The sequence below is a fragment of the Arachis hypogaea genome, chromosome 19 (genome assembly GCF_003086295.3).
Source record: "Arachis hypogaea cultivar Tifrunner chromosome 19, arahy.Tifrunner.gnm2.J5K5, whole genome shotgun sequence".
In the NCBI taxonomy this organism is placed as follows: Eukaryota; Viridiplantae; Streptophyta; class Magnoliopsida; order Fabales; family Fabaceae; genus Arachis; species Arachis hypogaea.
The window spans coordinates 4,192,474-4,204,851 of record NC_092054.1 but is presented as its reverse complement, the minus strand read 5'-3'; the positions used below and the strand labels follow the sequence as shown (position 1 = coordinate 4,204,851).

Genomic DNA, 12,378 nt, shown 5'->3' with positions numbered 1-12,378 from the left:
GTTCCAAAATGTAATACATATCCAAAAGTAACACCAGAAAGTTTCAAACCACCTAAATAATTACTTTCCATTAATAAGAAAACAAAATATGTCCAACACAGTTCAACATATAGTTAAAAATATGTGTCACACAGAGTAATACATAGGATGCCTTTTTTTATAAGCTCTAAGATCTTTGAATCAACAACTCTATCTAGCGGTTAAGTAGGGAGTACAGCTTCAAGGTAATCTTGTCCCCTTTCTTTAAATTGTATACTTTACAACACTCTTTCCATTCAACCCCAAACTTCCATTCTCAATCTCTTCCTCCACTTTTCAGTAGGTGGAAAAAGAATATATTCTTGCCTACACTAGAAGGTGGACCAGTGATCTTCCAAATCGAACTATCTCCAGAGAATTTAATATATGCAGCAAATTTTCAGGACAGATACTACAATGAATGATTTATAGTTAGGATAAAGAGAGTATTTTTCTATATAATGAATAACAGATACAGAACCAATATTTAATAAGTTTGGAAGGAAAAAAAAAAGAAATAACTCTTTTAAGATCAACTTGTCAGTCTAGATTGACTCAAATCCGAATTTGTAATTGTCTTCTAATAATAAGCATCTGGAGTGTATCTGATTCAGGATATTTAAACTTGTTAGTCACCACATTAAAAGATATCTATATGTACCACGATATTAAAATGCAAAACATAAAAAAAAAGTTGCATTTAGTATTACCCGTTGTCAGACGATTCTGTTGTTTCATTACTTTCTTCGATGACCTCCGTTGATGAATTCGTTGCACGAGACAAATATATGGGATTATGAGGATCATCCCCTTCCAGTGTGTCATCTTCATCATCATTTTCATCACCGTCTGATGAGAACTCATCATCAGATGATTCAGACCCAGACAACACTATCACATCAGGTGATGAAGGCTCACCATTCTTATTATATTTTATATGGAACACTCTATATATGTTATTAAGTGTTTCTTGATCCATATGGTCAGTCACATAAGAGTTACGATCGGGGTGAATCTGAATCTGTTGGTTCATGTGATTTCATAGTGAAATAAAAAAGATTCCGAAACCGACATATCTGAATTGCACAGTTGCTCCTCTATTGACAAAATAGAAAACTCTAATTTGTTTAAAGGAGCTGAGTTATAAGCAGCTGATCATTGTTTCTTTTTAGTTGTAGCACCAAGCAATAATCCATTTGAATTGTTTGTTATATTGTTTAATTTTATTTTTGTATTTTTTTAATAAAAACTATTTTATATTTCATCTCTTGCATTTCATAGACATAAAGTTGTTTGTGTTGAATTTAATAGCTTCATTGAGAAAGGAATGGGTGTTGTGACACCAAGATGGCATCACGATCTTGTGTTATCTTCCCTTAAAAATGTCTTCTGCACACGTAATGATGTTCTGCCATATTTTCTTCACTGAAAATGTGGAAATCCTTATCAACGTATGGGGTTTCTATATAATTTATTTCATGAGTGGTGATGTGATTGACAGGAATTGATTGATAGTTTTTTGGTCATTTATTTGCATTTTGATTAAACTTTTGGTTAGTCAACTCAAATGCATTTCATTTTTTTATTAGTTATGAATCCAATTTTTTTTTTCATATTAAAAAAATCCCTTAACTTCACATAAAGTGAATTGCTGGTTGCATGTGGCTTATGTGAATCATTATTAAAGTATCGGGTTTGTACCTAATCTATTGTCTGAGAGGTGATGTGATTGAAAGAAATTGATTGATAGTTTCTTGGTCATTTATTTATATTTTCATTTGATGAAATCTTTGGTTATTCACTCAATTGCATTTCATTTTTTATATTTCAGCTGTTGCATAGACATAAAGTTATTTGTCCTGCATTTAATAGCTTCATTGAGAAAAGAATGGGCTTTGTGACACTAAGATGGCATCACGGTACTGTTTGTGTAACTAGCAAATCCCCTCCTTCAAAGAGAAATCCATGGAGCTGATTATCTTCCCTTGAAAATGTCTTCTGCACACCTAATCATGTTCTGCTATATATTCTTCATTGAAAATGTGAGAATCCTTATTAAGGTATGGAGTTTCTATCTAATCTATTTTATGAGTGATGATGTGATTGACAGGAATTGATTGATAGGTTTTTGGTCATTTCTTTGCATTTTGATGAAACCTTTGGTTAATCAACTCAATTGCATTTCATTTTTTAATTGGTTATGCAAAAACTATTGTATATTTCACCTCTTGCATAGAACTACAGCTGTTTGGCCTAAATTTAAGAGCTTCATTGAGAAAGGAACGGGCTTGTGCCACTAAAATGGCATCACGGTACTGTTTGTCTAACTAGCAAATTCCTTCTTCCTAAGAGAAATCCATCCAGCAGGTTATCTTCCCTTGAAAATGTCCTCTGGACACATAATTATGTTGTGCCATATATTCTTCATTGTAAATGTGGGATCATTATCAAGGTATGGGGTTTCTATCTAATCTATTTCATGAGTGTTGATGTGATTGACAGGATTTTATTGATGTGTGCCTATAATTTTTTTTCACATTCATTTGCTGTTTGGAACCTATATTTACCTTATACATTTACCAACTCTCATTTCCATGAGTAGAATCAGTATTTGGGGTAGTTGATGACCGCCTTCTCTATGGTCTAATGATATATAGGTGTACTGTATTAGACATTGTGTGATATCTTCTTTTTTGGTCCCTATTCCTTAAATTCTTCAAACTTTGACTATTTTTTTTTTGTTTTTTATTAGATTTTCATCGTGTGATTAGTTATCCCTATGCCATTGAATGGAGATGCATAAGGATTTGGGTTTTCTTTTCCCTCCATTTCCATGTTTAATTTGTATTAAAAAAGGTGAGTCTTGTGCCCTGAATTTTTTCTATAAAAGGATGGTTGGTGAACCACATTCAATGCACATGCATTCTGTTGTCTTCTATTTTTTTCTAGACTATGTTTATTCCACATTTTCTGTGTTTATATCTTCATCTATTTGATATGATTTCTAAGATGCATCCTCCTAGAGAGACTTGGAGGGTGAAAGTTAGGGTTCTAAGGTTTTGGGTTGTGCCCTCTTTTGGTAACCATGAGGTTCCTAACTCAATGGAGATGATTCTCCTTGATGAGCATGTTAGTCCCTATTAGCTACTGTTTTAAATATGGTGTTAGTTGTTCTTTTTAAATTTTCAACTTAAAATTATGTTTTTCACTAATCTGATTTTGTTTTTTTTGTCGCATTTCCAGTGTGAAAAAATTCAAGCTACAGTTAAGAAACAACTTCTTAATAGGTTTAGGGATCATATAGTTGAAGGTCAAGTTTATAGAATGGCATACTTTACTGTTGTGTCAAATCATGGTAGTTATAGAGCAACTTCTCATAAATTCAAATTGGTTTTCCTTCATCGAACCACTGTTGTAGCTGTTGATGAAGATGTTATCCTAAAGACTTGTTTCAACTTGTTTCCTTTTTCTGACCTGCTGAACATGACCTAAGATTATGATTTTTTGATTGATATGTATATCATTGTGTTATTCTTTTATTCAAGTGTTTTTAACAAATTATTTTAATATTTAATAGGTTGTGTTTATTTGGAATAGATACCATTGGTCTTTTAACTGCAGTGGGAGAAGAGAAAGAATATGCAAAAAAGGGGAAAATCGTGAAAACGATTGTGTTGGAATTAATTTCAAAAGAGTATGTTGATTCAATCATTTATGGTGGTTTCTTTTTGTCTTTGAATTATCTTTTTTTCTTATTTTCTATGTCATTCTTTTTCATCTTTTGAGTTTCAGTCTTACAATGCGTTGTGCATTGTTTGGGGACTATGCTAATCAAGTAAATCATTTCCTAGCCTCTGGCTATGTGGAGCTGTTTTTGTCATTCAACTTGCAAAAGTCAAGTTCTTTAGGGGTACATTGTTTAATTTCTGTACATTTTCTTATTGCTACTCTAAGTGTTGTCTCCCATGAACTTTGCTAGACTCTTTCGGTATTGCTGTGTAGGTCAAGTAGGTCTCCAAAATGTGATGTATGCCAATCAAATGTTATTTAATCCTGATCTTTCTGAGGTTGTTGAATGGTTAGAATGGTTTATTTCGCTATTTTTGTTTCTATTCTTGGGATACAGCCAATCTAGAGTAATAAGTACATGTATTTGCATCATTTTTTTTGTTAGTATGATTGAGTAAGGTGTCAAAGGTACCCAGCCACTGTTTATGGCAAATGAGGGTAAAGTTGTTTTTTTGGAAGATGATTTCATGCGCTTAACTAGAAGATGCACTATTGAAGAGCTCCGAGATAACAATGAGGTTGGAATTTATTGAGTGAGTTGTGTTTATTTTATACACCAATGAATAGAAAAAAAAATAATTTTTAGATTTGTTCTTTTATGCATATTGTTGATAAATTTTAAAATGTCCCTTGCCTAGGAGGGTTCTTTTATCATTTTCGGTACAATCAGAGGTATTGTTGAAGATGGAAGTTAGTGGTATTCTGCTTGTGTATGTGGAAAGGGTATCTATCCTCAAAATGGTGCATACTACTATGATTTCTGTGTGAAACATATAACTAATGTCACTCCGAGGTAAAAAAATTGTTCAAAATGTTTTTTCATTTTGTGTTGTGGATCTTTTATAAGAATAATGTTTCATGTTATTATTCATTTTGAAACATTGTTTTTTTTTCGATTATGCAGATTTAAAATTAAAATAACACTTGAAGATCATAGTGGGGAGGGCATTTTCGTTTTCTTTAATCGTGAAGCATCTTATTTGTTTAAGAAATCATGCGCTGATCTGTTTACTGAGGTTCAAAAAGATGCAAGTGTATGTTCTTAATTTTCTTTTGTGTGTTGTTCACTTTATGTGGTTCATTTTTTTATAGCTATATTCTTTATTTTGGTTGATATGTGTTACTCAATTTGGGTATTTCTTATCTATTACCTTGAAAATAGCTTATATGTGGGGATACTTATCCTCCCATATTCCAAGGGCTCATTGGAAAAAAGTTGCTGCTGAAGGTTGATACCAAAGGAGTCAGACTTGATAAATTTTTTGGCACTTTCCGAGTTAGGAGAGTATGTGATGATCCCACCATTATTGCTATGTTTGAACTTCCTGATTATGATGCTAATGATGAGTCTACTCCAAAAAAGGTTACATATACATATAAGTATTTTTAGATTGTGTAAATTCATGTTTTTTTTGGTATTGTGCTGTGGTCAACTTTTCTTATGTTCTTTTTTATTTTTAAACTCTTATGATATATAAATAGGAGCCTGAACTAAAAAAACCTGTGTCATGTGAAAAAGGAGATACTGATATTAAGAAGGAGTCATCAAGCACTTCTATCAAAAGTGACAATGTTGTTGCTGAGTCTTTTGGGATTTTATCTAAATCCCCAGTTTTTATAGATTTTCTGGCTGAAAAATAGCCTAATCTGGAGGGATTGAGGTTGCTGCTTTAATTAATGATGAAAATAGAAATGTTGAGAAAACAATCAAGAATGATACCCTTAGTGATGACTTTTCTTCTGAACTGGATATATTGCTTAGCTCACCAGTGAAAGAAACTCAGGTGCAATTATATAATACTTTTTTTCCTTTCTTATGTGTGCCGTTTCTAAATGGATTTTTCATTGATTGAGTCATTTTCATACCTTCTGTTAATTCCTGTGTCATAGGAGGTGTTCTCCCAAGTTCTAAAAGCATGTTCCCACTATGGAGAAAAAGTTATTCATGAAGATCATGTTGTCACTTCCAAGGGCAAGAGGAATTTGAATCCTCAATTTGATGAGGAGGCTAATGATGCAAATGGGCGTGGGTCCAAGATTGCCAAGGTTGATAGAGTTTGATTTAAGTTGTGGAGTTGAGCTGCTGTGTCTAGGTGTAGGTATGTTATATAATATATCTATAAATATTTAAAAAGGCTTATGATTCCAAGTGGATCTAAACTAGCGTGAAGACCCGTGCAAATGCACGGAAATAAAATTTTGTTAACATTTTGAAAAATGAAATTATTCAATATAATCAGTATATTTTAGAGAAAACTCTCATATCTAATATTAATATTATAATTTAAAAAAATAACCATACTAATTTAATATGGTTATTTTTTTTAAAAGGTATGATTATTTTTTTAGTATACAATTAAATTAGTATGGTTATTTTTTTTAAATATTAATATTAGATATGAGAGTTTTCTCTAAAATATACTGATTATATTGAATAATTTCATTTTTCAAAATGTTAACAAAACTTTAATCCCGCGCATTTACACGGGTCTTCACGCTAGTTTAGATCCACTTGAAATCATAAGCCTTTCTAAACACTTATAGATATATTATATAACATACCTACACCTAGACACAGCAGCTCAACTCCACAACTTAAATCAAATTCCATCAACCTTGGTAATCTTGGACCCACGCCCATTTGCATCATTAGCTGCCTCATCAAATTGAGGATTCAAATTCCTCTTGCCCTTGGAAGTGACAACATGATCTTCATGAATAACCTTTTCTCTATAGTGGGAACATGCTTTTAGAACTTGGAAGAACACCTCCTATGACATAGGAATTAACAAAAGGTATGAAAATGACTCGATGAAAAATCCATTTAGAAACGGCACACATAAGAAAGGAAAAAAAGTATTATATAATCGCACCTGAGTTTCTTTCACGGGTGAGCTAAGCAATATATCCCGTTCAGAAAAAAAGTCATCACTAAGGGTATCATTCTTGGTTGTTTTTTCAACATTTCCATTTTCATCATTAATTAAAGCAGCAACCTCAATCCCTCCAGAAACATTAGGCTATTTTTCAACCAGGAAATCTATAAGAACTGGGGATTTAGATAAAATCGCAGAAGACTCGGCAATAACATTGTCACTTTTAATAGAAGTGCTTGGTGACTCTTTCTTAATATCAGTATCTCCTTTTTCACATGACACGGGTTTTTTTAGTTCAGGCTCCTATTCATATAACATAAGAGTTAAAAAATAAAAAAGAACATAAGAAAAGTTGACCACAGCACAATACCAAAAAAAATGAATTTACACAATCTAAAAATACTTATATGTATATGTAACCTTTTTTGGAGTAGACTCATCATCAGCATCATAATCAGGAAGTTCAAACATAGCAATAATGGTGGGATCATCACATGCTCTCCTAAGTCAGAAAGTGCCAAAAAATTTATCAAGTCCGACACCTTTGGTATCAACTTTCAGCAGCAACTTTTTCCCAATGAGCCCTTGGAATATGGGAGGATAAGTATCCCCACATATAAGCTATTTTCAAGGTAATAGATAAGAAATACCCAGATTGAGTAACACATATCAACCAAAATAAAGAATATAGTTATAAAAAAATGAACCACAAAGTGAACAACACACAAAAGAAAACTAAGAACATACACTTGCATCTTTTTGAACCTCAGTAAACAGGTCAGCGCATGATTTCTTAAACAAATAAGATGCTCACGATCAAACAGAACGAAAATACCCTCCCCACTATGATCTTCAAGTGTTATTTTAATTTTAAATCTGCATAATCGAAAAAAAAACAATGTTTCAAAATGAATAATAACATGAAATATTATTCTTATAAAAGATCCGCAAAACAAAAATGAAAAAACATTTTGAACAAATTTTTGTTTTTACTTCGGAGTGACATTAGTTATATGTTTCACACAGAAATCACAGTAGTATGCACCATTTTGAGGATAGATACCCTTTCCACACACACAAGCAGAATACCACCAATTTTCATCTTCAACAATACCTCTGATTGTATCAAAAATGATAAAAGAACCCTCCTAGGCAAGGGACATTTTAAAAATTTATTAACAATATGCATAAAAGAATAGATCTGAAAATTGTTTTTTTTTTTTCGTTCATTGGTGTATAAAATAAACACAACTAACTCAATAAATGCCAACCTCATTGTTATCTTGGAGCTCTTCAATAGTGCATCTTCTAGTTAAGCGCATGAAATCATATTTCAAGAAAATAATTTTACCCTCATTTGCAATAAATAGTGGCTGGGTACCTTTGACATCTTGCTCAATCATACTAACAAAAAAAATGATGCAAATACATGTACTTATTACTCTAGATTGGTTGTATCCTAAGAATAGAAACAAAAACAGCGAAATAAACCATGCTAACCTCTGTCTGAATTCAACAACTTCAAAAAGATCAGGATTAAATAACATTTGATTGACATACATCACATTTTGGAGACCTACTTGACCTACACAGCAATACCGAAAGAGTCTAGCAAAGTTTATGGGAGACAACACTCAGAGTAGCAATAAGAAAATGTACAGAAATTAAACAATGTACCCCTAATTAAAGAACTTGACTTTCGCAAGTTGAATGACTAAAACAAGCTGCTCCACATAGCCAGAGGCTAAAAAATGATTTACTTGATTAACATAGTCCCTAAACAATGCACAACGCATTGTAGGACTGAAACTCAAAAGATGAAAAAGAATGAAACAGAAAATAAAAAAAATGATAATTCAAAGATAAAAAGAAACCACCATAAATGACTGAATCAACATACTCTTTTAAAATTAATTCCAGCACAATTATTTTCACGATTTTCCCCTCTTTTACATATTATTTCTCTTCTCCCACCGAAGTTAAAAGACCAATGGTATCTATTCCAAATAAACACAACTTCTTAAATATTTAAATAATTTGTTTAAAAACTTGAATAAAAGAATAGCACAATGATGCACATACCAATCAAAAAATTATAATCTTGGGTCATGTTCAGCAGGTCAGAAAAAGGAAACATGTTAAAACAAGTCTTTGGGATAACATCTTCATCAACAGCTACAACAGTGGTTCGATGAAGAAAAATCAATTTAAATTCATGAGAAGTTGCTCTATAACTACCATGATTTGACACAATAGTAAAGTATGCCATTCTATAAACTTGACCTTCAACTATATGATCCCTAAACCTATTAAGAAGTTATTTCTTAACTGTAGCTTGAATTTTTTCACACTGGAAATGCAACAAAAAAACAAAATCAGATTAGTGAAAAACATAATTTTAAGTTGAAAACTTAAAAAGAACAACTAACACCATATTTAAAACAGTAGCTAATAGGGACTAACATGTTCATCAAGGAGAATCATCTCCATTGAGTTGGGAACCTCATGGTTACCAAAAGAGGGCACAACCCAAAGCCTTAGAACCCTAACTTTCAACCTCTAAGCCTCTCTAGGAGGATGCATCTTATAAATCATATCAAATAGATGAAGATATAAACACAGAAAATGTGGAATAAACACAGCCTAGGAGAAAATAGAAGACAACCTGTGCATTGAATGTGGTTCACCAACCACCCTTTTATAGAAAAAATTCAGGGCACAAGACTCACCTTTTTGAATTCAAATTGAACATGAAAATGGAGGAAAAAGAAAACCCGAGTGCATATGCATCTCCATTCAATGGCATAGGGAGAACTAATCACACGATGAAAATCTGATAAAAAAATAAAAAAACAAAAAAACCAGTCAAAGTTTGAAGAATTCAAGGAATAGGTACCAAAAAAGAAGATATCACACAATGCCTAATATAGTGCTCCTACATATCATTAGACCATAGGGAAGGCAGTCATCAACTGCCTCAAATACTGATTCTACTCATGACAATGAGAGTTAGTAAATGTATTAGGTAAACATATGTTCCAAACTGCAAATGAATGTGAAAAAAATTATAGGCACACATCAATAAAATCCTATCAATCACATCAACACTCATGAAATAGATTAGATAGAAACCTCATACCTTGATGATGATTCCCACATTTACAATGAAGAATATATGGCACAACATGATTATGTGTCCAGAGGACATTTTCAAAGGAAGATAACCTGCTGGATGGATTTCTCTTAGGAAGAAGGAATTTGCTAGTTAGACAAACAGTACCGTGATGCCATTTTAGTGGCACAAGCCCGTTCCTTTCTCAATGAAGCTCTTAAATTTTGGCCAAACAGCTGTAGTTCTATGCAAGAGGTGAAATATACAATAGTTTTTGCATAACTAATTAAAAAATGAAATGCAATTGAGTTGATTAACCAAAGGTTTTATCAAAATACAAAGAAATGACCAAGAACCTATCAATCAATTCATGTCAATCACATCACCACTCATGAAATAGATTAGATAGAAACTCCATACTTTGATAAGGATTCCCACATTTTCAATGAAGAATATATGGCAGAACATGATTAGGTGTGCAGAAGACTTTTTCAAGGGAAGATAACCAGCTCCATGGATTTCTCTTTGAAGGAGGGGATTTGCTAGTTACACAAACAGTACCGTGATGCCATCTTAGTGTCACAAAGCCCATTCTTTTCTCAATGAAGCTATTAAATGCAGGGCAAACAACTTTATGTCTATGAAACAGCTAAAATATAAAAAAATGAAATGCAATTGAGTAAATAACCGAAGATTTCATCAAATGAAAATATAAATAAATGATCAAGAAACTATCAATCAATTTCTTTCAATCACAGCACCACTCATACAATAGATTAGGTGCAAATTCCATACTTTGATAATGAATCACATAAGCCACATGCAACCAGCAATTCACTTTATGTGAAGTTAAGGGATTTCTTGAATATGAACAAAAAAAAATTGGATTCATAACCAATAAAAAAATGAAATGCAATTGAGTTGACTAACCAAAGGTTTCATCAAAATGCAAATAAATGACCAAGAAACTATCAATCAATTCCTGTCAATCACATCACCACTCATGAAATAAATTAGATAGAAACCCCATACGTTGATAAGAATTTCCACATTTTCAGTGAAAAATATATGGCAGATCATCATTATGTGTGCAGAAGACACTTTCAAGGGAAGATAACACAGGACCGTGATGCCATCTTGGTGTCACAACACCCATTCCTTTCTCAATTAAGCTATTAAATTCAGCGCAAACAATTTTGTGTCTATGAAATGCAAGAGATAAAATATAAAATAATTTTTATTAAAAAAATACAAAAATAAAATTAAACAACATAACAAACAATTCAAATGGATTATTGAATGAGAATGGAAACGAGAATGCAAAACTCGAATAGGAGAGGATGGATCTATAAACTCACTTGGCTGAAAAAATTCTACCAATCACATCACCACTGAAAAAGTAGATTAGGTAGAAACCTCATACCTAGACAATGATTCACAAAACCAAACCCATGATCCATAAATATAAGAAAACATAAGTAGAAATTTCATCTTTGTAATCATTATAAAATCCAAAAAATTGATAAAATAGACAAACCACATGCAACAAAAAATTCAACAGCTAGCAAAAGGAAAAATGATAATCAAATTAACACCAAATTGCAAACAACAAAATGAAGAAGATGAATCCAATTCGTAGACCATATTCAAATTAACAGCAACTTCCAAAGAATATAAAAAAGAATATGAACCCAGAAACTTACGAAATCAGATAGACAATTCGCAAATTAGCAGATTCACAAACCCTAGATAGTAAAACCTAGATTAACAGCGTAAGAGATACGAAATTTGATCACAAGGATATACACAATGAAGGAAAAAAAAATGATGAAGAGGAAAACAAGTTTGGAACTAAAGAGACCAGAAGAGTATACCTGATTAATTGATTGCAGATCTTCAATTTGAGATTCTATGGAAAAATTCCTAACCTGCGATGAACGACGGAGAAGCAAAGTTCTAAAAAACAGAGGCTGTAGACGTTTGGTAGGGCAGAGGAAAGAAAATTAGGAGATGAAGACAAAAGGGCTAGGGTTCGATTTGATGATTACCTGATCAACCAAATCCACGACAAAGGCAGCTTGCGTGAAGGAATCACCAGAAAAGACAGCTGACGGCGAGAGCAGACAGGAGCACATGGAGGAGAACGTCCACCTTAGATGTGTGCAAGCCTGAAACGCGAAGAGCTCTCCACATTGGAGATGAAACCCCGCGTATGCTATTGTTAATGATTTCATCTTTACTCGCTTGAAATTTTTTGTGACACCAATGGCATTTCATTTCATTTGTGTTGAATATTAATCATTGAATCACACAAGAATAGTCATTTCCCAGCATGAAACTTAAATAAATTGAGTAATTGACAAACTCCTTTTTTTTTTAATCCGGAATTGACAAACTCTTATCCCCTTTCGGTTGGTCATCGGGCAAGCCCTTTCTTGGTCATCCGGGTATAGCATATTTAGAATTTTTGGCTTAAAGGTTAAATGAAAGCCCAAGTATATGAGTTCACATAAAACCTTTTAAAAGACAAGCCCATGATATGGAAGTGGTTCTCAATTATTTTTTTTTTAATTTCAAACGATG

The 12,378-nt window shown here is 32.5% G+C and overlaps 1 protein-coding gene and 1 long non-coding RNA gene across 4 annotated transcripts; both read right to left on the bottom strand.

The window, feature by feature from the left end:
- Positions 1 to 41: 41 nt before the first annotated feature.
- Positions 42 to 12,161, bottom strand: LOC112775823 (uncharacterized). 3 transcript variants are annotated; one of them, XR_011877894.1, is made up of 5 exons: positions 11,844 to 12,161; positions 11,670 to 11,723; positions 729 to 1,039; positions 541 to 623; positions 42 to 430 (listed from the first exon to the last, which is right to left on the bottom strand). XR_011877894.1 is itself a non-coding variant. In XM_025819707.3 (4 exons), the coding sequence occupies exons 1-4, from the start codon at positions 12,027 to 12,029 to the stop codon at positions 599 to 601; spliced, it is 576 nt and encodes a 191-aa protein (XP_025675492.1). In that variant the 5' UTR covers positions 12,030 to 12,161; the 3' UTR covers positions 42 to 598. The 3 variants fall into 3 exon arrangements, 2 of the variants coding, with proteins under 2 accessions (XP_025675492.1, XP_025675491.1); XM_025819707.3 differs by having other exon boundaries at positions 42 to 623; XM_025819706.3 differs by lacking the exon at positions 541 to 623.
- Positions 6,849 to 7,242, bottom strand: LOC140182054 (uncharacterized). The gene is made up of 2 exons (XR_011877895.1): positions 7,104 to 7,242; positions 6,849 to 6,986 (listed from the first exon to the last, which is right to left on the bottom strand). It is a non-coding gene; the product is annotated as an uncharacterized lncRNA (long non-coding RNA).
- Positions 12,162 to 12,378: the final 217 nt, after the last annotated feature.

Excerpts from the sequence above, each read along its gene's own strand:
- LOC112775823 (XM_025819706.3), bottom strand. The coding sequence starts at position 12,029 with ATGAAATCATTAACAATAGCATACGCGGGGTTTCATCTCCAATGTGGA. Across the intron at positions 11,724-11,843 it reads TCGTGGATTTGGTTGATCAG|GTTAGGAATTTTTCCATAGA; the intron begins GTAATCATCAAA and ends CGTTCATCGCAG. Across the intron at positions 431-728 it reads ACAGAATCGTCTGACAACGG|TATCTGTCCTGAAAATTTGC; the intron begins GTAATACTAAAT and ends CATTCATTGTAG.